The 25,531-nt window shown below is 40.1% G+C and overlaps 2 protein-coding genes across 2 annotated transcripts in view; both read right to left on the reverse strand.

The window, feature by feature from the left end:
* Window positions 1-118: 118 nt before the first annotated feature.
* On the reverse strand, window positions 119-13,885 carry LOC116660735 (serine/threonine-protein kinase MRCK alpha-like). Its single transcript, XM_032470844.1, has 7 exons — window positions 13,880-13,885; window positions 12,785-13,001; window positions 11,580-11,642; window positions 8,343-8,939; window positions 3,191-3,288; window positions 1,642-1,726; window positions 119-292 (listed from the first exon to the last, which is right to left on the reverse strand). Exons 1-7 carry the CDS (start codon window positions 13,883-13,885, stop codon window positions 162-164), a joined length of 1,197 nt encoding a protein of 398 aa, XP_032326735.1. The 3' UTR covers window positions 119-161.
* Window positions 13,886-14,648: 763 nt separating this feature from the next.
* LOC102521042 (serine/threonine-protein kinase MRCK alpha) overlaps window positions 14,649-25,531 on the reverse strand; it is a 40,727-nt gene continuing 29,844 nt past the window's right edge. The window contains 7 exon segments of the mRNA XM_032471097.1: window positions 14,649-14,748; window positions 16,593-16,732; window positions 17,375-17,410; window positions 17,412-17,512; window positions 19,088-19,193; window positions 20,792-20,888; window positions 23,586-23,683. Coding sequence (XP_032326988.1) covers window positions 14,649-14,748; window positions 16,593-16,732; window positions 17,375-17,410; window positions 17,412-17,512; window positions 19,088-19,193; window positions 20,792-20,888; window positions 23,586-23,683 — 678 coding nt within the window.

Raw genomic sequence — 25,531 nt, forward strand, 5'->3', positions numbered from 1 at the left:
TTTTCTTTAAAGTCGCACCGAAAAATAAACACGGCGCTGCTGCGAACAGATGTCTCTCTGCCCGAGCTCCATAGGTTTATTTCTTTCCTTTTCTTCCAAATTACAGCAGATACCACGGGGCCATCAAGTGGTCCCCCCGGCCCACACACGAGGGGGTGAAGTCACAGCCCCGAGGACATCTTCGCTTTCCCTCTGGGGACCCTAGAGGAGGAAAGCCGCTTGCCGCTGACGTGTCGGGTCATCTGCTCCTGAGGATTCTCTGATGGTCCGGGGAACACCAGCTCATCTCCATCTACATGTATTTTAAAACAGACAAAACAACGGCCTCCTTTAAACTGTTAAGATGCCTCCCATCCCTTAACCTCACATTTTCTCACATGAATCCCACAAATGCACAAATGTCACACCACTCTGGTTTTTTGAAGTTAGAGATGGATGACTGTGGCGAATGTATCAGAAGTATAAACAGAGCGTCCATGAACAGAATTTCACGTTCATTTTAAGCCATCCTTAAAAACAAATCTAGTGTGACATTTATCTCTAAGACGACATCATGTCACTGGAAGGAGAGAACAGTCGTCTTGGTCTCTTTCCACTTTGACTTGCCCTCTTATTTCTATGCTGCGTTTTTCTCCTACTGGTTTTTGTCACTAAAGGATATCAAAATAGTCTGTTACGTGGCAGGGTAAAGTGTAGAGGGCGATCATTGTGTAGATGAAACTTTTTGCAATTATTGTAACCAAGCAACGCATTTCTCCTGGAGGTGAGAGACTCTGCTCACTGCCTCCTTCCATCGTCTTTAGAACCCACAAGCCCACGACCAGCTCTGCTTTAGGTCTTTACGTCTAGAAACCAACAGACTTGCCACTCAGAAACCCGCAAAACTGTCTTACACTCCAGAAAGAAAATAAAACAGCTTGTGGTGGGTTAAATGGTGTCCTCCCCAAAGATTCTGAAGTCCTAACCCCTCCCCTCATGCAAGTGAATGTGAATTTGTTTGGAATTAGGACCTTTGCTGATGGTCAAGTTAAGACGAGGTCATGGGATGGGCCCTAAGCTAATATGATTGTGCCCTTATAAAAAGAGGACATTTAGACACAGGACACACATGAACTTATTTACAAAACAGAAACAGACTCACAGACATAGAAAACACACTTCTGGTTACTAGCGGGGAAAGGGGAGGATGGAGGGATAAATTGGGAGTTTGAGATCTGCAGATACTAACTACCATATACGAAATGAATAAACAGCAAGGTCCTACTGCACAGCACAGGGAACTATATTCAATACCTTGTCATAACCTATAATGAAAAAGAATATAAAAAGGAACATACATGTGTGTAACTGAATCACTGTGCTGTACACCAGAAAGTAACACAATATTATAAACTGATTATACCTCAAATTAAAAAAAAAAAAAAGTAACTGGAGTGTGCCACAAGTCAGTGCTTTTATCTACAAAGTTATCCGGGGGTGAAAGAGAGCCACCCATCGTCACGAGCACATCCCGGGTCTGGGGGTGAAGGGCACAGGTGCCCCTGACAGGCCCTCTCCCCTCGCTGGCTCTGCAGCCCGGGGCCGTCAGCTAGAGGCGTGGGTTCTTAGCAACAGGTCTACTAAAAAGAAATTGTTTCTTACCTGTCTTCTTATTTCTGAAATATATTAATCTAACTGTCTCCAAAAGTAAAATATTTAGGGATCCTTCACTATTCAAGGGTCGAACCTAAAATAACAAAAGACACGGTTACCATCTTAACACAAACTTGTGAAAAATTAAGCTGTGAGACTATTTGCTTATGTATAAAAAATTAAGTAGAAGGATAGTCTATTTAAACTGCCCCCCTCAAAATAACGGTGTCTCAAAAGAAACACAGAAAAATATCACTTAAAGGGAATAAATGGTGTTAAAAACTCACATTGATAAAGTTTCAGAAATTTGAATACCCTAGGTTAAAGAAATTAGAACATTACTGACTTGAATAGAAATACATTTAATTTCCAAAATGACTTTTTAAAAGTTATTAGTAACTAAAAGTTTATCCTGAGATGCATCTGCCTTGTGAATTCATTGTATCAAACAGCAAATGTGACTGATTCGTATTCAGAATGCTGGAAATGTGTATTTTAATGGTGTATACAGTGGGACAGTCCTTACAAAATCTTTTCCCACTGCTGGTGTGGTTCAAAGTGGAGCGGAATCTTCCAGGGCACCTAAAAGGAGGGGCTCCAACCTTTTATGGTGAACTCGGCATAATACTGACACTCCAACCTGACCAAGGTAACATACGACGAAAAGGAAATACGTTCCGATCTCATTTCTAGATATTGATGCAAATAAAACTCTTCCATCAAACGTCAGAAGACAAACTCCATGTGGGCCCTCTGTACGATTTCTCCTCCCCTGAGTCACTGTGGACTCTCAAGTATTAATAAATAAAAACGCTGTCAACTTTGTGTGTATCTCCCTGGGGAAAAAAAAATAAAGTGGAGCAAAATCTCACACATAACTTGACTATTTCGTCCATCCTACTCCTGCATCAGCTCCTTCTGGATGAGTCATGCTGTGTACAGGCCACATGTTCCAGAATTTAATTATTCTTAGATCTTCAGTGGTTTGATGAATTCCATTAAACCACTTCAGTTCGCTCTTAACAAAATAGCAGGGTTTTTTTACTTTTAATTTTTTATCTATATTTTAAATTATTTGTGGTAGAGATAGAAATGTTTTTTATTTTATTGTGAATCTGTGAAATCCTGACTGATGATCCTAAAACACAGCTTTGTGTAATATACTTTTCCTGGTTTTTTTGCCAGTAAAATTTACCTTCTCAGGATGCAAGGTTATTCCAAGTGAAAGTTAGTGATACATACAAGCAACTAAACTGAATGTGGGAGGTAACAACCACATTGTATGATGTAAATATTCACCTTATATTATCTGTATAAACAGTACATTTATTTATATCATGACAATCCTACTTTAAATAATGCAACTAAATATTGCAAAATAGCTCTTGTACTAGTAATAAAATTAACCAATTTGATTTCGGTTGGCTAGTTTTACTTTTAGTTAAGCCTCCAAATGACCAAGGACACATTAGCAAGCCCAGCAAATGCACAATTGAGAAGTCCTGCCTCCGTTTTCCGTCTGTAATTCATCAGTCACATGGTCTCAAGGTCAAATCACCTTCTTGAGGGGGATGGTCTGGATCCACTCCGTGGAGTTCACATCAAAGACGTCCACCGCATTTTCACTGTACACTGAGAGATACGGGGCCTTGTAACCTGGGAGAAGGGGAGGAAGCGACAGCAAGCGTGGGCTCCATGATTCATTTTCTAATTGGAATTTTTATTAGCATAATTATAGATTCGCACGCAGTTGTAAGAAATAATACAGAAGGATCTCTTGCTCACTCTGCCTGGTTTTCCCCAATGTAACGTTTTGCAAAACGAGCATGCTGACATTGACAGAGCTAATCTATTCACCTTCAGGCAGATTTTCCCAGTTTTACTAGCACGTGTGTGTGTGTGAGTGTATGTGTGTGTGAAGGTCTATGCGATGTTATCACCTGTGTAAGTTCCTATACCCAGCACCACAGTCAAGATACAGAATAGTTTCAAGGATTCCTAATGGTGCCCTTTGATAATCCCATCTATCTCCTTTCTATCTCCCCCTCCCTCCTTAATCCCTGGGAATCAGTATAACTTGTACTCATTTCTAAAATGTTGTCATTTCAAAAATGTTCTATAAATCAAATCATACAGTATTTGTGATTAATTATATCTGCTAAGCCCAAATACATTGAAAAAAAAAAAAGCCATCAGGTTGGAAATTGAAGAGACTCTCATTATAATATTCTAATTATCATAGAGTAGCTGCCTCAAAATCTTTTTTTTTAATAGACAAGGCTGACATTAATAAAAACAGCAAATAAATGATGCACATGGGTCAAATTACAAAAATCTCCCTAACATCTTCATCTAACAGCAGCTTTAAGTCATTTCATAGCATTTCAAAATCTGTAGCAGCTAAACCAGGTCAGCTCACAAGAAGAGTACGGTATGAGATTTAAAAAGTATGTGTCAAAAAAAAAAAAAAAGAAAGAAAGAATAAAGAAGGATGAAAATGTGGACATGAAATTATAAAACACAACTGGGAAATTTCTGCTGTTGCTGATGGCTCTTCTAAAATTATATTATGTATATTATAAAATTAAAACATTCTAAAAAATTTTTTTTAATTTTTAAAAAGTATGTGTGGAGAGTGAAATTAATGAACAAAACAGTGAAAACTTCCAGCCAGTGACATTTTTTGGACCTTTCTATTTTATTCATAACAACTCTTTATGAGTCCTAAACACACACCTCACCATGAATATGTCTCCCCATTAAAATAACAGCAGTATAACCAACAAACCTTCCTACGCTCACATGACGCCATCTCTCTCCTTTTTCCTGCAGCCAGTTCTTGAAAGTGTCATTCACCTTTCCTGTCCTCCACTGCTCAGCCCTACCGACACCTCCGTCCATGGCAATCTGACCTGTGCCTTAACGTCTCCATTAAAATGGCTCTCACTGCAAACCATCAACCATCAATGGACACATTTCAGTCTTTGTCTACTTGACAGCTCAGCGATCCTTGCCTCCCAGAATTCTCCTTCTCAGTTTCCTTTATGGGCCTCTCGCTCTCTGACCATCCTCCTAATATTTGCGTTTCTTGGTCCTCTGACCTTCGCCCTTTTCTCTTCTCACTCTGTCTTAACTCTCGCACCGGCAGGACAAACAGCATGTCCAAGGAATCATGCTGACGATGCCAGAAACCAGTCACTGATTTCATGACCAGGAGTGAGATGACCAGACATCGTGTGCCCTGAAATGCTTCCGTGTGTCGTACACAAAACTATTCCTAGAGTATTCTTACCAGAGCCTTCAAAGCTCATTGTCAGTTGTAGGAAACTCAGGATGTCGAGGGAGAAGTTAGAAAGCACCACGAGGAAACAGACAGATCCAGATTGTAGAAAGCCCCACGGAACCACAGATCAGCGGCGCAGACCACCGCCCAAGATTATGCGATACTTAAGAGGGAACTACAACATGCACCATATGCACCATTTTTGGATTCCGATTCCAAGAAATGCACTGTCAAAAGAGATGTCTTTGCGATAACCAGGGATACGTGAATATGGACTGTTAGGTGGTAAGCAAGACTCACTGGTAATTTCTTCAGGGGTGATAACAGCAATGTGGTTTTGTGGGAAAAATTCCGTCTGCATTTTCAGAGACGAATGCTCAAGAGTATAGAGCTCAAGTGTATAGACATTATAGAAAAGAATGTCTGGGATTTGTTTCCCAGTACTTCAACAACACAACAAAAGGGGAAAAAGTTAAATGATCAAATCCGTTCCCCTCCTGCCCATCTGAATCCTTTCCACCTCGTGTTTTATTAGCTCGGTAAATATCAGTGGCATCCACTCATTTGCTCAAGAAGGAAAGCTGAGAATCACTCCTGATTCTTTCATCCTTGAGCTTCCGCTTCTGATCAAGTGTGAAGTTTTGTCGATTACAGCTCCTCCACATCCCTCCGATTCTCTCCTTTCCATCCCAACTGCCTCTACCGCACGTAATTTTAACCCACAGTTTCTAGAGTGACCTGCCTCCTAGTTGGTCCCTTGGGCTCCAGCCTCACCTGGCATTATCTTTAATCTCACCATTGGAGCCTAGGGATTTTTCTGAATGCAAATCTGTGTCAGTGCTTCTCTGACCTGGCTCACAAGAACCTTTCCACTTGAACCCCACGCCTAAAAGACTCAGTGTTCCTCACAAAACACAGCGTGGCTGGCCTCTTCCAGTTACGGCAGAGTTATCTGCAATTGGACTTACCCTTCCACCATCAATAATTCTAAAACTAGACAAAACATACGAAATAACTGTTTTTAAGCATTAATTCATAGACAGCACAGGGCTGCCATCCTTAAAAGAGAAATGCATGAAGTGGGTTCCACATGCCCCTATTTTTCTGCCTAAGGGAAAATCTCCAAAACAGCTGTGTAGGAAAACGGAGCCTAAGAAGAGAGTTGACGTTTGCCAGACAGAGGAAAAAAAAAATTCTAACAGGCCTGAAATTTGCAAGGCGGAGCACACAGAGGGAAGAGACATCCACACGCAGAAAACATCCCAGAAATCCATGCAGCGCTGCCCTCGAAGTTCCAGGCCAAGTTCAAAGCTCCACGTGGACAGAGCAAGACTCCACGACACCTGCTAGGAGCACTGAGAGATGAACAGAAATTTCACAGGCAGTGCAGTGCTGGAAAGGCTTTAGATTTCTGACCCAGGCAGAATGGAGAGACATGGGTAAAAACCCTGGGCATTCTGCTGAGACCCAGAAAGGCCATTCTTTAGGTGTAATGACTGAATGAAAAGCCACCCCAACAATGTCAAAACCCAAGTCTCAGCCAATCTAAGATAATCCATCAGCCGATCAACTGCCTATCAGAACAAAACACAGAACACTCTCTAGAAGAATATATAACACAATCCAGAGTCCCTATATCATAGCATTCATAACCTCCAGCAATGGATAAAAAAATAAAAAGACATGTGAAAAAGCAGGAGAATAGCATCCTTAATCCAAAAAAAAAAAAAAAGTTTAATAGAAGCAGACCCACAGATGCCATATGTTGGAATCATTACAAGTAAATTTAGAAACAGTTCAGGACTTTGTGAAAAATATAAACAAATTAGCAAAGAGGAGAAGTTCAGCAAAAAAGTGGAATTTTTTTTAAGCACTTAAAATTGTAGAGCAGAAGAATATAATACCTGAAATGCTGATCAATTCCTGAAAAAAAACAGGGGGAAAAGGTCTGCAGAACTGAAGACAGAGTCAATATCAATTACCCAAACTGAAACAGAGAAGGAAGAAAGGATTTTTAAAAATCAGAGCCTCAACAATTTGTGGAAGAAACTCAAGAGGCCTAACATACATGTAATTGGATCTCCAGAAAAGAGAAAATAAGTTTTTTTTTAAGAAAAGAGAATGCAAAAGTGTTTCCAAAATGAATGAGGTATCAATCTTCAAATCCAAAAAGTTTTGAAAACCCCTAGCAGAATATATACAAAGTGAACACATAATTGTCAAATTGCTGAAAACCAAAGACAATGAGAAGATCTTGAAGGCTGCCAAACAGAAGAGACATAAAGGACAGTGAAAACGGTTGATTTCTCATCAGAAGCAACGGGAGTCAGAAGACCACAGAATGACGTATTTAAAGTGTCAAAAGAAAAAAAAACTCCTCTCCTCTTTTTTAAGCCAGCCTTCCCTGACACCCCCAGTTTAGACCAAGCGCCCCTCTTCTGTGCTTCTGCACAATGCTGGATTCCTGGGTCACAACGCTTGCTTAATTACTGCTCTCATATCACGATTGTGATCTCCATGAGGACACAGACCTTGTCTACTTTACCGTGTTTAATATTGCGCCCTTATCCTTTATCATGGTAAACTCCTCACATTAAGTGCTCAATGACTATTCTTTAATTGAATTTTTAAAAGGCTATATTTAACTTATAAAATGATGGCCTGTACCAATAAAATATCAAATGGGTTCAAGTGATCTAGGAGCATTAAATGTATAAGGTATAAAGTAATTTACTTAGTAGCTGTTCCTTATGGTTAATGAATGCCTCTGTGATTTTCATTGATCATGAAGACACCTTTTTAGGAGCTTACAAAAGATAACAACTTTGAGAATACAGTCAAGGTAAACTATCCTATGGATATAGTAAAACATTAAAGGCTAAGGTATTTCACATAGACTTAGATATAACTTCTTTAGAGCTATTTGCCTTAAAAGGCAGAGACAACTTAGGAAACATTTTTAGCAATGCTGTTTTAAAAACTAAAACCCATCATGGGGGAGGGTACAGCTCACTGGCAGAGTGCATGCCTAGCATGCACGAGGTCCTGGGTTCAATCCCCAGTACCTCCATTAAAAAAAATTTAAATAGATAAGTAAACCTAATCACCTCCTCCCACAAAAAAAAAAAAAAAGAAAGAAAGAAAGAATTAAGTACATAAAACCTATCATTAGAGGGGGAGGGTATAGCTCAAATGGAAGAGCACATGCTTGTCATGCACAAGGTCCTGGGTTCAATTCTCCAAAAATTAAACACACCTAATTACCTCCCCACCTCTGCCAAAATAAAACAAATAATACAATAATAAATAAATTGAAGACTTTTAAAAAACCTATCATTAACAATATTTGGCCATAGGGTATAGAACTGCAATAACAAGGCTGGAAAGATACAGAGAGACAAGGAAAGAAATTGCAAGGTGGCCTTACGGCAGTAGGTTGGAGCTGCTGGCCACATCAGCTCAGTTGGCCTAGACCTGAGGCCCCTGCTGTCCGTGTAAATTCCAATGCTCTTAAAACATAACAGATACTCAATACTAGAGACCTCAACGGCACAGAGAGCATCCACCGGCTGATGCGCAATAAACGACAGTGTCGGGTCATGCGCATGCAGCATCCTGTACGGAGCTCCTTCTCTCCTCAAGGGGTATCTCAGGAACCCCGACTGGAATCCCACACACAGCTGCTCGCTGCAGACGGCCATCCATTGGACGTTGGTTGGGGTCTGGAGCTCTCTGAATTTCCTGTGAGACATTTTCTGGCTCTGAAACAGTTCATAACAGAAGACTTGGCTTTTCCTAGCTACGCAGAGGCATGTATGAGCCCCCTGGCACACTGTTCCGGAAGTCATGGTCTGGCACCCTCTGGTTTCTGCCAGTTTGTGAACATCAGCCTTTTGTCCATCCAGAGCTGACATGGGAAACAGGTGCACGTGGCGACTTCGCCCCGAGATCACTGCAACCATCTGGCCATGGGGGATGAGCTCAATCTGATGAATCTTCTTCATGTCACCCACTCGAACAATTTCTACACAAATGAACAGATTTGTAAGTAGCGGTCAAATCCGAAATAATTTCTATTTATTTAATTCAGCTGTTCTCCAAGTTTTACCCAAAAGCAATTAAGAAAGATCCCAATATAGACTGGGATTTCAAAATGTAGAACAGATAAATAGGATTATACTGTGTAGCACAGGGAAATGTATACAAGATCTTCTGGTAGCTCACAGAGAAAAAAAATGTGACAATGTATGTATGTTCATGTATAACTGAAAAATTGTGCTCTACACTGGAATTTGACACAACATTGTAAAATGACTATATCTCAATAAAAAAGTTTAAAAAAAAGGTCCCAATAAAAATGATCTGATAAATTTTAATGTCATTAACTTGAGTAATTTCTCTACAAATAAGATGACAAGTCAACTTCAAATTAGCAATGTTTCCTTACTTTTTAAAATTTCCTTATTGAGGTATAATTGACATATAAAATTATACTAGTTTCAGATGTACAACATAATGATCCAATATTTGTATATATTGCCAGATGGTCACCACAATAAATCTAGTTAACATCCAACACCAGACATAACTACAATTTTTTTTCTGGTAATAAAAAATTTTAATATCTACTCTCTTGGCAAATTTCAAATATGAGATAAAGTATTATTAACTATAGTCACCTTGCTGTAGGTTACATACCTAGGATTCATTTATTCTTTTAACTGGAAGTTTGTACCTTTTAAACCCCTTCACCCATTTTGCCCACTACCCCCACCTCTGACAACCACCAATCTGTTCTCTGGATCCATGAACCTGTTTGTTTAGATTCCACATATTAGTGAGATCATCTGGCATTTGTCTTTCTCTGTCTGATTTATTTCACTTAGTTTAACACCCTCGAGATCCAACTGTTTTGTCCCAAGTGGAAAGATTTCATTCTTTTCATGACTGACTAATATTCCATACACACACACACGCACACACACACCCCTTTATCTATTCATCCATCAGTAGACACAAAGGTTCTTTCCATACCTTTACTGTTACAAATAATACTGCAATGAACATGGGGGTGCAGATATCTTTCCCAGCTAGTGTTTTTTCAGAATAAAAATCCAGAAGTGGACTTGCTGGATCATATGGTAGTTCCTATTTTTAACTTTTTGAGGAACTTCCATACTGTTTTCCACCTGGCTGCTCCAATATAGATTCCCACCAACAGTGCACGAGGGTTCGCCCTTCTCCACGCCCTCACCAACATTTGTTGTTTCTTGGCTTTTGGATAACAGTCATTCTAACAGGTGTAAGGTGACATCTTATCATGGTTTGGATTTGCATTCCCTGGCGATGCTGCGCACTTTTTCCTGTACCCATTGGCCACCTGTACGTCTTCTCTGGCAAAATGTCTATTCAGATCCTCTGCCCACTTTTTAATCAGATTGCTTAGTTTTTCTGCTACTGAGTTGTACGAGTTCTTTATATATTTTGGAAATTAACCCCTTATCAGATATATGAGTTGCACACATTTTCTCCCATTCAGTAGACTAGCATTTCATTTCATTGATGGTTTCCTTTGCTGTACGGAAAAATGTTTTCCTATTTTTAAATTCTTTCCAATTATTACTCCAATAGATTTAAGTCCGGTTCTAATAAAATCACAGACATAAACTCAAAGGGTAGGTCTGAGAAGGATAAAAAAAGATACAAAGAGAAGGATAAGAGATCAAAAATCACATGGATTTTAAAACAGGTAATTATTCCAGAGATAATATGATTACCTTAATAATAAAGCACTAAACTTAGTCCTAAGATTCCAGAGAGCAAGATTCCAGATCTCTCAATGTCTGACAAATGGAAACATATTACTTCTTTGAGGAAAAAAGTCTTATTTTTTTCTGGCACTAAAATGATCCTTATTTACACAAATGTTTGTTGAGTGACTGCTATGTGCCAGGCACTGGTTAAGTGCATGGGAATCATTGCTGAACAAAATAGACAAGTCCCTGCTTTCATGCTGGCCCCTAGTGGACCTTCCACGGGCCTCCTCACCAGGACTGGGTCACCCACACAGCATGGGAGGCCTTCAATGGGGACCACAGCTAATGTCCTTCAAATGAGCATTCTTTTTTATCTCACCTACATCAGAATGCCGGACATCCAAGAGAAAAACAGCTATATTAGTATGCCTCCTCTTCATTTCATCTACACCCCCATTTCTCCCTCCAACAACCATGAGATCCTAACAAAAATAAACAAAACACAAACCAAGAACTCTGCTGTCTTCTCTCAGAAATAGCCAATTTCTGGCGTCCCTATTTGTGGTGTCAGCTTACTAACGGCGAGAAGGGGAATCAAGCAGAAATGTGTTATCTTTCATGCACCAACGTGAAGACCATAAACTAAGACCTCACAGTGCACGTGTTATAGGAAATCGCTTGTGAAGCTAATGCAGGCTCTGGGCGGGCTATAGATCTCTGAAAGCACGGAAGTCATCATTTGACTCGAATGCACATCAAACCAGACGTGGAAAATTTCTTTTACAGGAAAAAAGAAAAAAATCTGATATTATTATTATTATTATTATTATTATTATTATTATTATTATTATTATTATTATTATTATTAGAGTTTCAAGTTATTCCAGGTCAGTAAAGACTCTCCTTACCGTCTATGGTAACGTGGACAACAAACAGCCCTTCTTCATTTCCCAGAGCGATTCTTTTGCGATCTGTATTTGACACATAGATAAAAATGTCAAGGATTTTGGGGGGCAAGCATTAAGTGAAGTTAATAGGATACACTGGACAAATGTATCGATGTTAAAAAACTTTAGAAGACAAACTGAATACGTACATAGCAATATTACAGTGAAAAGAAACATAATAAGAATAATTAACTTGCGCTACGATTTTTCTTTCAGATTACAGAAGTAAGCGTAACAAAACATATTTCTCTCAATTAGAAAGATCATGATAAAGTAATCTTTATGGACACTCAAAAAAAGTATAATATTCAAGTAACGATATACTTTCAAATTTGCTATTAATAAGTGATGTTTCATGAATGAAAAACGTTCCTAAATGAATTTGTCAGGTGACCTTGGCCTGAGCCGTCACAGCACAGGGTTGGGAGGTGTCAGAACATAGGGAGAGCGAAAACTTTAAGGCACAAGGGAGCATTTACCGAGGGAAGGTTCTGAGTCCGAAGCACAGAACTACGTATATTAGCTCAAATCATCGCCACGACTGAAAAACTGGGATTATCTGCATTTAATACATGAAGTTTAGTAACCAGCTCCATGTCACCCAGGAGGAAATAGCTAAGTGGCCGTCACTGTCACCATTATCTGATGCAAAAGAAATGCTGCTTGAGAAATCCAACTGCTCTTGTTTATTGCTACAAAGTTCAACATTGACCTTAGCAATTCATTCACTGATTCACTTGTTTTTTTTTTTTTGCTTATTTACTGAGTACTGGGCGGGGGCATATGCAAGTCTCTGCCCCCCGGGTAGACGGTTCATAGTCACATTCATGGCCATGATCTTTATGTTTGGGGCCAGATGTGTTTGGGAGCTCAGAATTTTTCAGACAAGAAAGATACGACTGTAGATGAAAGAAACACCCTTTTAGGCAGGGCCTGGGAACCATCATATAATCAAATGCGCTTTTGCAGAGAATCCTACAAGTAGCCATGGGATGGAGGGGGAAGGACCACACCCCCACCCACCCCCCACCCCCACCGCCGATGGCCTCATTCCATCAGGTTTTGCTGACAAGTGGGTTGTGAATAAAGTTAAGGGTTTCAGATTCCGATGTGGGGACTGTGGGGAGGGGTGCAAACCTAGCGGGATAAATGCTGTAAATCCGTACCTACGATTGCAGCTGTCTGGGTGGTTTTGATCAGGGGCAGACGGCGGTCACAAGCCTCTTTCAGAGCATAGACTGAGCGGTCTCGGGGATGGCTTTTCCTCAGCACCTCGTGCAGCTCACTCAGCGCTCCCACCCACTCACTCTTCTCATTCTCGCTGTCTGCTAATATTGCGACTGAATATCTGTCACTAGGCGCTGAGAGCTGGGAAGCTGTGACCTAGAACCATTTAAGGAAGAGCTAGGTTATAAGAAAGCAAACACGCTTTATGCCAGCCTGTTTAGCAGTTCTCATGAAACTTACCACTAGTAAATGACACTTCCAAGAATATCACCCTCTTCCTGGTTCCTAGCATAAGTGATGGGAGGAACGTGGAACCCAAAAGCAAAATGTCAGAATCACCTCCACTTTGAGCCTCATAAAAATACCAGTGTTCCCCGACAACCTAAAATCTTAGACTTCATCAAATGAAAACAGTTACCATTTGTCGAATGCTTACTCTGTATGGACTGTATCCTGAGAGCTGACGCTGTACTGGGAACGGCTCTAAGAAATTTACATGTGTGTTAATGGATTGAGTCCTCACAGAAACCCCAGTGGGTAGGTAGATATCATTCATTCCCTTCATTTTATCAGTGAGAAGACGGGGGCACAGGGGGGTAGAGTGCAGGCGATCTGATACCACAGCCTCCACTCTGAGCCGCTCAGCTCAGCTCTAACACACAGCTTTGCACCTACAGACATGTCTGAATCGGCAACGTGTTTTGCCGTTGCAATCATCATAATCAATTGTGATATGATGAAAACGCTCAGGAGTTTTTTGTTTTTAAGTTAGAAATATTCAGAAATACCTATGATTTCCTGTCTGCTGCATGCTTGTAACCTACATCACTACTAGTAAATGGCAAATCAAATTTCAATTTAAAACTATATCATCAGGCTAGGAGAACTCTAAATTGATAGAGAAAACTGTCTTTGGGGGGAATACCCAGTGAGGAGCAGTGACATAATGAATTCCCACTCTGTAAGTTCGCAGTTCTAACGGCCAGGTCTTTGTAAGCTCTCTTGGCGGTTGGGTGGGGTCTAAATAGACGTACATCCATGACTAAGGAACTGAGTATCCTCCTTTCTGGCCTTTGTCAACACACAAGACTCACAGGCTGACTGTAACCACGTGGGTTCACAAGAGGACAGTAGTCTTTCGCTTTCTCTGTCTCTTTCTTTAAGTGACATTCCAGAGTTGCTTTAATTTTCACTTTAGCCCATTTTTTTTAAGAGATTGCAAAACTATATCCCTCCCAGACTTTTCCACTTTGTTCTTGGTTTGAATCGGAAATATGACTTCAAAATGTTGCCTCAGAGGGAACTTATTTTACAAATGCCTCTAGTTTTAGAAACGGCACATTCATGCCACTGCGGGTCCATGAATGGTCAGCTGTGTCCGATCTGCCTGGGACGTATGTCATCTCTCTTTCCCTGTTACTGTTTTTTCCTCCTCTTTTTTCACCACCCATCCCGCTTTGTAAGCTTCTAGTGTTTTCAGCTCTGAATCTGAGCTCTGTCCTGCTACCTCAGTGTAGAATGAATGGACACCCTCAGGAACATTTGCATTTTAAGTCTTCAATTTAACTGTAGGATGAAAAGACCAGTAACACATGCAAAAAGCTATTATTTATAGTATTTTTGAATAAGCGGATAGAGTTCTTGTGGCAAGTGGGAGGGAGGTGGAAATGATCCCACGGCTCTTTTAAAACCTCAGCCTCCAGTGACCTTCAGCAGCCCAAGGAGCCTTGACCCCTGTGGACAGGCAAGGAAGGGGTGAAACAAAACATTATAAGGAGGCCAACAGAAGCATGCAGGCTTACTTTAAACATACGAGGCATTTCCCTTCTCTTTACGGGAATAAAATCTGAGGGCCAGACTGAACTGACAGAAAATGCTCCGTCCCTGAAGGAAAAACAAGATACTGGGCGTGAGCAGAATCACCTGAAAATGAGTAAATGGATACATTAACATAATCCTCGATTTTAATCTCCCTGATTTTTATTCTTTTCGGTAGTAACTGACAGTGATCAAAACACTGTAGCCGCGGGACCCGGCCCACTGAACGTGATCAGAAAACCCTCGTGGTTAACCCTGACTCACAGTTCCCGTGGGAACGGGGATACGGGCACCTGTCTGACCCCAAAGCCACAAGAATACGGGCCATGTGCCCTCAGGTCAGCTCATTTGTATATTTTTTAAATGTTGCTGAAATATACTTGACACATAATAAGCTATGCATATTTAAAGTGGACAATTAGATGAGTCCTGACTTATGGGTGCTCCTGTGAAACCGTCACCACGGGGGAGACAATGAAACAGTCCATCACCCTTGAAAGTTCCCTGGTACAGCTTTGTAACCATTGCCGTCCCTCCCTCCTGGGCACTCCTCCCTCCTCCCCCACACTGATCTGCTTCCTGTCACTCCAGATTCGTTTGCATTTTCCAGTATTTTCTAGAAATGGAAACAGATAATATGTGCTCTTTTTGTCTGGCTTTTTCTCATCATAATAATAATGAGGTCCATATGTGTTGCCACACGGATGAAAACTTCATTTCTTTTTGTTGACGAGCAACATCTCACAGCCACAATGTATCCATTTGCCCATGAATGGACATTGGGGTTGTTTCAAGTTTGGGGCTCTGCTATGAATGTTCATGCACCTCTGTATGGACATAAGCTTTCTTTGGGGGAAATACTAGGAGTAGAATGACTAGATCATATATTAGGTGTGTGGTTAACTTTTTAGGAAACTGCCAAGCTTTCATCCAAAGTGGTTAAATGACTTACAAAGCAATGTTTGAGAGATCCAGGTCCTCCATCTGCTGCCAACATTTGAAACAGTCTTTTTAATTTTAGCCTTTCGTATCTATTGATCAAGTATCTTGCAAATTTACTGAATTCATTTATTCGTTCTGACAGCTTTTTCTGTAGATTGCACAGATACTTCTGCATAGATGTTCATTCTGCCTATGAATAATTTTGCTTCCTTCTTTACAACCAGGATGTATTTTATTTCTTTCTCTTCCCTGTCCTGGATCTCCAGTACAATGTTTAATAAGCGTGGTGAGACCAAACATCATTGTCTTGTTCCTGATCTTACTGAGAAGGCACTGAGTCTTTTGCCACTAATTGTGATGTTCGCTGTGGGGTTTTCATAGACACCCTTCATCAGGATGAGGACGCTTTCTTCTAAGTGTGTATCAAGAATAAATACCTGATTTTGCCAAATGTGTTTATTGTATCTACTGACAGGATCTTTTTCCTTTATTGATATGGTAAAATACATTGATTTTTGAACATTAAACCAGCCTTCCCAACACACACCACACTGGCTCCAGATGCCGTATAATTTTTACATAATATTGGATTCTTTTTGCTCACGTTTCGTAGTCTTCCTCACATGCATGTGCTGATCAGTGATCTGCTGAATCCTTGAGCCAGATCCTCTGTAGATCTGTGCAGAGCTAGGGCGCTCCCAGTGAAAATTCACTTCCCCAAGGGGCACTTACAGAAAACAATTAAGTGCAAGCATTTTAACGGCACAGCTGCCGAGGAGGTGTTTAACAGTTGGCAAAAATAGATCAACCAAAAATATTAGAAGGAAACGATAGAAACTGAGATATCTACAGGGGCTTGGCAGTGCAGAAAATTAAGAACTTAGCATAAAGTTAAATGACAACACTATTTAAAGAAAATATCAGAAAGCATTTTTATTCCCAATTTTTTTTTTTGGATAAAATAATATTCTCCCTTTCAAAGCTTACCTTAAGTCAATCACATGACTTGCTACAACACTGGGTTTTGAGCCTTTTTCTTCATCCACATGATACAGGAAGAGTTTGAAGTCACAAACTACAGCCAGTGCCCTCTGCCATCCTTTTTTCATTCCTGCTTTCTTTGGGATCTTTAGTTTTTAGTTTGCAAAAAAACAAACAAAGGCAATCCAAGTCGAAACATCAAATACTATGCAATGATTATATATAAAACTCAAATAATTATACTATGTTATAAATCTGCCACTTTTCCTTGTTCAAAGGTGGGAACAGAACTAGATCGCATAAATGAAATTTTTAAAACAAAGGCAATCCCTTTGAGGACTGGATGATTCTTGCGTTGTGAAAAGAAGATTAATACCATTTCACTGAACACTAGCAGTTCATTCACAGTCACAGCTTTGCCGTGACGTAACATTAAATTCAAATTTGGTAGCCTCAGATTCAACTCAGATTTTAAGTATTTCTCAAGAAGATTCTCTCACCCCCAGTCTCATAATTTATGACTGCTGGCTGGAAGTCAAAGGTACATCGCTAACAGGGATTTCAGCCATTGTTCATCGCAAGGTGGGGTCTAAACAGAAAACTTGGGGACATGTGGAAATATCCTCTTGGGGACAGCTAAACTTTGCTCTGAAATCATCTTCTTAGGATGGAAGAAATATTTTCAATTGTATATAATTATTACTGTACAACACAGCATAAATCTTTCTGACAAGTGTTGTGCACACATTGTGAAAAGATTCATATGAGCCCAAAACATTGACACTTACCCAGACGTGGCCTTCATAGGCTGTTCCCGTGCCCTTTCTGTGGGTCTAGACAGAAGGTGCCTTTCTTCTGATGCAAAGGCACTGGACAAGTTCTTGGAGCTTTTTCTGCACAGGTTGTGTGACATGAGAACCCACATACTTTTTGGAGGAAATAAAAGAGAGGTAACTGTGAGGATACAATGGTCTGATTCCCTCGACTCCCACTGCCATTCTGTCTACTCTTGTAGAGGCCAAAATGCTAAAAACTACATTTCCTGGACTCCCTTGGAACTAAGTTTTGGACCTTAGAAGCTCCGCTCAGAAGACGGCTTTCTATGAGATGCTGAGCTGGGTCATGCCGGGTGGTGCTGGAGGCACCACATCCATCTTACTGGCTGGGTCTTGACAGAGGGAGTGTGAAGCCATGGCTGCAGTGGTGGCTTCCAGATTTGGTGAGCACATTCTCAGTTCTGCAGCAGCAGGGTCCTTCCTGGCCCTGGCAGAAGTTGCAGGTTCTGGGGTCTGCAGCGGTGGTGGCCGTGGGCCATCTTTATGCACCAGCAGGGGCAGCAGCCAGTCCCAGGCTCAGCAGAGGCTGAGAGATGCTCCCGTGAGTTCAGCTCAGAGCCTGGCTCCGCTGCCCTCGGAGGAGTGTGTGAGCACATGACTCCTCATTTTACATCCCATTTTGTTCAATGTTTTAGGATGTGTTCGCAGTTAAGGCACCTCTGACTGTCACAGTGCTGAGTGCAGGACAGTTGTCTTGCTCAGCGCTGTGCATCCCAGAGTGAGCATTTGACAGGACTCACTGAGGAAACCAACACGTGCAGAATCGGCTCCCTCGGGTGAGGAACGAGGTGTCTGTGCGGCACAGGGATCCACTGTTAGACATTTGCAAAAATATAGTGCTTTCCTTCAGCAATATTCACCGTAATAAACTAAACGAGTCAAGTAAAAGGATGACAAAGGACAGCATTCCGTTTTCCTGTCACGTGGGCCAGTGGATGTGGTCCTCAAACTCTCCCAGTGCCACAGAAAACAAAATGTATCTAAATACATTTTCCCAGGGAGTGGGGACCCTGCCTGCAGGCTACACAGCACACCTCCTGGGGGCAGCTGTTCACACAGGCTGCGAGGGCAGGAGGCCCTCTGGAGTTGCCCAGTGCAGAGATCCCCCCAAAGTCTACCCACAACTACAGGTCCAGTCTTTCTGATACGAAATACATTCAGAGAGATTTTTTAGAGAAGTGATCAGGACACTGTGATGCTTCTATAGTTCCCAGAGAGCACATTTCTGCTTAGTCATTTAGTGCAATGGGCTGGATGTTTGGATTCCCTCAAAACTGGTATTTTGCAATGCTAACTCCCGCACCCCGCCCTGCCCCACCCCACCATGTGACGGTACGAGAAGGTGAGGCCTCTGGGAGGGGATTAGGTCCTGAGGGTGGAGCCCTCGTGACTGGGATTAGCGCCCTTAGAAAAGAGACCCCTTGGAGCTCCCTGCCCCTCCCCCTTCCACCAGGTGCAGCCTGGAGGGGGCTCCTCTCCAGAACCCAGCCGTACGGGCGCCCAGATCTCAGACCCCCAGCCTGTGAGGAATGCAGGTCTGTGTCTAGAAGCCACCCAGCCTACGTGCTTGGTTACAGCAGCTGCCTAAAGCACCGAGCTGAGTGAGAACACTTAGGTGTGGGTGCCACGGCTCCAAGCGCACACAGTCCCCTCCTCGGGTCTTACCGTCACAGGAGCAGCCCTGCCTTACCAAACCCACCATCAGAGATGTGCACTGGTGGCACTTGGTAGGGGCCGTGAAGGATGTGAGGAAAAACCGGTGGGTCTTATTCTACAAAACAAAGAGACCAAACATGCGTTGATGGTAGATAACACTCATAGACGCAGTAAACGATTTTATGATAACTGCGGGAAAGGGGATGAGAGAGGAGAAATTGGGGAGTTTGAGATTTGCAAATGTTAACCACTGAATATAAAAATAGATTAAAAAAATCCTTCTCTATAGCACAGGGAACTATATTCAAAATCTTCTTCTTTAATGAAAAAGAATATGAAAACAAATACATGTCTATACATGCATGGCTGGGACACTGTGCTGTGCACCAGAAACGGACACATTGTAACTGACTGTACTTCAAAAAGTAAACAAATAAATAACATTGAAAAGGTGATTCTGGTGATTCCTTCAACCCATCCTGCCCAAAATACCATTTTATATGTATATGCAAGAAAAGCAGCTCCCTCCTTTCTCACCAGCACTTAGGATGCTTGCCTCTAATCACTTCCTAACTGGAAAATACTGATTAAGTGATCCCAAAATTACCAAGAAGAGAAAGGGGAGGAGAAGGAGGAGGAGGAGAATTATTTAGAGGTGATCAAATGTTCATTAATACTATTTGGAACCAAATAAATATAGCCTGGGCTTTATATGGGCTGATATACCCTGACATTAAAATATTGTAGATTGATAAATTCTTCAAATGATTTCTTAACAACAAATGGAGTCAGAATTGCCTGTGTTACATATTTTTATTGAAGAGGGGTAACAAAAATAATACGGTTTCTATCCCTTCTTTAGAAAGAAAGAATAATTTCAAAATGTGCTTTCTAGAGCACACGATGTGTTTCACTTTCTACTATCAATAAAATAAATCCTGTTCCCCAGGGACTGGAACACTCCTGTGAAGCAGGCTGTATTGTACCTTCGAGACAGAAGGCACCCTGAAATTTCTAACTGGAACCCTGACAGCTAAAACTCCAGGTGTCTTCCCAGAATTGTCAACAAGTGGGCAATCCACTATGGGTTTTCTATTTCTGTACCATGCCTCTCTGACCTGAAATTATTGTTGTCATAAACGAGCAATATGTAAACTGTAACAAAATCTGGTTCTTCCAAATACAAGTTGGTAAATTTTCTCCCCTTCGTGTCTCTGTTTCCTCATCTGTAAAACAGACTGACTGCAGTCCCTGCTGTGGGCACTGTGTGTGCACGGGAGCGACTTGCTCTCATTCAGATCCTCAGTTTACTCCCCTGTTTTCAGCACTGCACATCACCCCTTCCTCCGGAAGGACTTAGTGTTGCTAGTCCTCGAATCCTTGTAGGCTTCTGAGATGCTAAGTGTTTTGTGGCTTTTTGGCAAGCCCTCTCTAAGCACTTGACATTCAGATTTCCCAGCCCTCCTAACCCCTCACTCAGCCTCTTCCACCTTCCAAAATTATGTAACTTACTTTTCTTTTTATCGGTTTAGAGGATTTCATTAGAAAGTATGCATTTTTGAGTCTGCTATGTTTAACCAGAAGTCTCCAAGAGGCAAGCAAGGAAGGAAGGAAGGAAAGGAGGGAAGAAGGGAGGGAGGGGTGGGTTGAAGATGAAAACCAACTTATTCTCGGTTTTCAAGGACCTGCTAAGTTTGGAACTTAATCAAGTACCTTTGCTGGAAAGAGGATTCTATTGTGACAGTCTCTTCTCTTTATTGTTGGGGTGTGAACTGGAAGGTGAGCAGAATCTGTAATCTGAATCAAGGACATAAAAATAAATGTAGGCAAGCAGTCCATATCACCAAAATTATAAGAATTAAATTATTTCTCAAGTAAGACAAAAGAATTATACGTGTTAGACAAAAACACAGGAAAGCTAAAATTCTCACAGTGCTGAATATACACTTTAAGTAATTCAAATATAAGCCTTCCATTTCTACAAACAAAATATATGTTTAGTTCATATACTTTATTTCAACTTGGCTATTTTAAAATGTGTGTCATCACATGCAGACTACATTAAAAGAAGAACATTGATCATAAACATATTTGAAGAATACTTTTAATGAGTAGGTATGTGATTAGAATCTTCAAAAGACTTTTGGACTACTTGTCTTATAAATGTAGAAAGGATTTGTGACCGTAAGTATGTAGAAATATACTAAAATTAATTATAGGGGGTTCATTAAGGTTTTGCAAACACTAATAATCTAAAAATATGCTCGGGTAATTTAGATGACATTTTTAAATTAGACTTCAAAATCATAAAATTTAGCTGTCTATATGAAATACAATTTTTCTTTCCTAGGGAATTATAGAAAATATATTCTGAAATGGAAAGAATCAGGTGCTCACAAATGTTGCTGGGGGTAAAGTATTACACAATACACAGCCCTTTCAGATTGGCATCAATCACTTAGCGATATGCGTTTAAGACTCTTCCATGTCTTTTCATGTCTTCAAAACTCATTTCTTTTTATCATTGAGTAATATTCCATTGTCTCGATGTTGTACCGCAGTTTATTTATCCATTCACCTACTGAAGGACATCTTGGTTGCGCCCAAGTTTTGGCAATTATGAATAAAGTTGCTATATATGGACAGAATTTTGTGTGGAGATCAGTTTTCATTTCATTTGGGTAAATATCAAGGTGCGTGATTGCCGGCTGTGTGGGAAATCGCTAAACTGTGTTCCAAAGTGGCTGTACCATTTTGTATTCCCACCACTGTGTTCTTTTGCTATAATGGTCACATGGGGACAGTTGGTGAATCTTGAAGGGGTCTGAGGATTAGATGACAGTAATGTATCAATGTTACTGATGATGGTTATAGTGTGTGTGTGTGTGTGTGTGTATATGTATATATATATATATATATGATGATGTAGGTGAACATTCTTATTTGTAAGAAGTACAAGAGAAAGCATTATTCAAGGTGATGGAAAATCAAGTGGCAACTTTCAAATAGTCCAGGAAAAGTAATTTTATACTGTGCTTGAAATATTTCTGTAAAATTTATGATTGTTTCAAAAAAATTAAATAACTCAGCTTGGCAAAATCTTACATTGACAATATGCATTTCTACTAGCCAATAGCTAACAAATTCTCCCATGTGTATATAGGCAAGCAGGTCCCAACAGGCTCATTATAATAGAGAAATTATAATGTGGAAAAAATGCATTAATTCATCAAAAGGAGCATGGTTATGTGAACCTAAGTATATTTATACAGTGGAATACTACACAGCAGTTAAAAATGAATGAATAGGTCTTGACATGAATAAACAGTGTGAAAAAAATAAGTTGTAAAGCAATAGGGATAATATTTGTGTATTTAATGCTTTGTATTTTAAGCAAACCAAGCAATCCTGTGAGCTTGAAGGATACTTGCCTAAGATGCAAAGTATGAAAAGGTGGACAAGAAGAATGCACACCAGGTCAGAAACAAAAATGACAACTGTTTTGCTAAATTTGTGTGTAGTAGGTATTTAGGTTTGTGGTAGACTATTTCTTATACCTTCCTGTGTGATGGAAATGAAAATTTTTAAATTAATATTAAAATTTGAAAACAATAAGATAAAATAAAGTTATCAAAATGTTAGAGGCTCTGGGCAGAATTTGAAAACAAGGTCTGGCCTGGCTATAAACCACACTGAAGTTTTCCAAACCAAATTGCATACCCTCGTGAGAACTCTCTGCCCGTCCCGAGGATTCCAAAGTGGGCAACAAAGCTTGCGCGCCCAGATGAATCATGGTGAGTGAGATGCAAAGAAGGAAGGGAAGAGCATCTTTGAAGAGGGAGAATACGGTCTGGGTGACACTAAACCCTTTGACCTCTGGAGGAAATATTTCCTTTTGCAGAGTGTCACGCCCTCTGATTAACATGAAGGGCCAATGAAGAGTTATTTCATGTACCATTATGTAGGAGGTATGAAGTTACCTCTAATTTTAATAAGTGCAGTCACAAATGTATTTTAATATCTTACTAATTGTATCTAATACCAGCCTTGATGTTATGATGATTACGTAAAATGTTCCTGTGACAGCATGACTCTTTAATATTAACTGAAGCAATGTAAATAGCAAGGGAGTTGTCCTTGCCAGACCACGTCCCCTCGTGCTTTGCACCGCAGGTTTTACTGACCATTCCAGAATTCACTGAAATGTGCTCTCTGCTCTTTTAAACCCTCACTTCATCGCAGGAGCCCATCATTAAGTTCTTTGCTCAAGTATTTGGTAGAATTTTGTCTTCTTTCACTAAGTTTCAGGAACAGTTTTCTCATTTGAGTTTCAAATCTTGCTGTGTTATTAGGTAAACCCAATACTCTCTACAGACTGTTCCTGAACTAAACGATACATTCGCTTAGGAGAGAAACGGCACTATTTCTGATAGGAGTCATTCTCAGCTTTGCAGGTGGAAAGTTCGAAGGCAAAACTACCCCACGGAGGCACCTTAACCAGGGTCAGGCTTCGTCTCCACTGTGTGAGGACAGAGATGTGGACCTGGAACCGATGTAAAACTTGATCTTTAGATCCTGTTCAGATACGTTCTCCACTGGATCAGCCTAGAAAAACAAGTTTGGGGAAACAAAAATTCAAGCCATCACTGCATAGAATTCAGGACTCTCGATGGAAGTCATGAACATTACCGTGTTTCTCAATGATGGGTGGCAAAACTGTAATTTTAGGATTTTTGTTAGAAGAATGTCAACATGCAAGACAGTGGCCACGACACTACAGAAGCAGGTGCAGCTGCTCCTGCCTGCACCTCTGAGCGATTCACTTCAGCACGTGCTGTTTCTCATTCATCACTCCATCCTGTGTGGAATACCATGGAGACAGGAGGACGGGGGGCAGGGCACAGCCATTAAAAGAATGGCAAAGCTGTTGAGGAAATGGGATGGAATAATTTGTTCTTCAAAAGCATTTTTAATTTCTTGGCCTTTTGCATTTCCATATAAATTGCAAATTCCATGAAAAAAAAATCGGTATTTTTATTGAGATTATATTGAATCTTGATATATTGTATCAAATCTTCAATCTTGATGGAATCTTGATTGAACTGATATACTATCAGTTAAGGGAGAATTAATACATTTATAATATTGAGCCTTTCATCTGGAATTTGAGTGTTATTCCCTATTTAATTTAGGCCTTTTCAAATGTCCCTCTTTAAATTTTATAATATTTCTTCCTAGAGAATTCATTTAGCTATTGTTAGTTTTATTTCTAAATACTTGATTTGTTATGCTATTGTAAATGGTGTTGTGTTTAAAAAGGTAATTACCTACTGTTTCTTCTTGGCATATATAAATGCATTTAGTTACAGTTCATTGACATGATATATATTTATTTCTATGTATTGACATTGTAGTCAATGTATTTTGTATATACAATATACTCTGTATACTGATTTTTGTGTATTGACATAATAGTCAAGCACCTTGCTAAACTCTGTTAATTCTAATAATTATTTGAAAAGGCCCTCCATTTCATCTTGAAGAATAGAAATAGTCATAGTAGGCCTATTTGTCTTGTTCAGTAGACATAAAAATGGGGAATTTTCAGTATTTCACCATTAATTACACTGTTTGCCATGGATTTTGTCTCCAGTACCCTCCATCAGATTAAGAAAGTTCTATTTCCGGCTTGGGAAGAGGGGCTTTGCTTTTCATTTTGTATCATAAAAGTCTTTTGAATTTTATCAGATGTTCTCATGCTTTTATTGAAGTTATATGGTTTTTATTTTTTAATCTGTTAGTATGTTATACGGATTCATTTTCTAAAGGCAAACTTCACATATCTGGGATCATAACCAAACTGGCCATGCTGTATTATATTTTTTATATACAACTGGGTTCCATTTAGCAACGTTTTTTTTCCCCACAGTTTTTCCTATTATCTTTTATTTCAAGCCTAATCCTATTAAATATCACAAAAGAGAAATAACAAATATAAACTCCATTTAAACGCACTACGATGTATTTAAACATATCTTCCAACCAGCAAAAATAAAAACAAAACTCTCGATTTTTCCTGTGTTTTTCAAACCTATAAAATAGTAAATGTCATTTCAGTTTACCTTCCAGTACATTAAAATAATAATGGTACAAGAAAAATAATAATAATGATGTTACAAGAGAATAAAGCACTGGAACTGGATACAAAGTTTAAATTTACGGTAAAATCCTTGGAAAACAGATTTCGATCTTGAGATGGAAGGGTCCCCTCTAGAGACAGAAGTATTACGTCGCCCATTCACTTGTTGGTCTAGTCCGTGGTACCATGATGCAGATTAAACTGATCAAACTACCCAGGCCACGCTGATTTTGAATCAACAGCTGTGGTCACTGCTGAGCAAGATGGATTTGCTCACTAGCCCCAACCTGTGCTTCGATAACCCACAGGCTAGA

This window comes from Camelus ferus, chromosome 31 (genome assembly GCF_009834535.1).
Source record: "Camelus ferus isolate YT-003-E chromosome 31, BCGSAC_Cfer_1.0, whole genome shotgun sequence".
NCBI classification, from domain to species: domain Eukaryota; kingdom Metazoa; phylum Chordata; class Mammalia; order Artiodactyla; family Camelidae; genus Camelus; species Camelus ferus.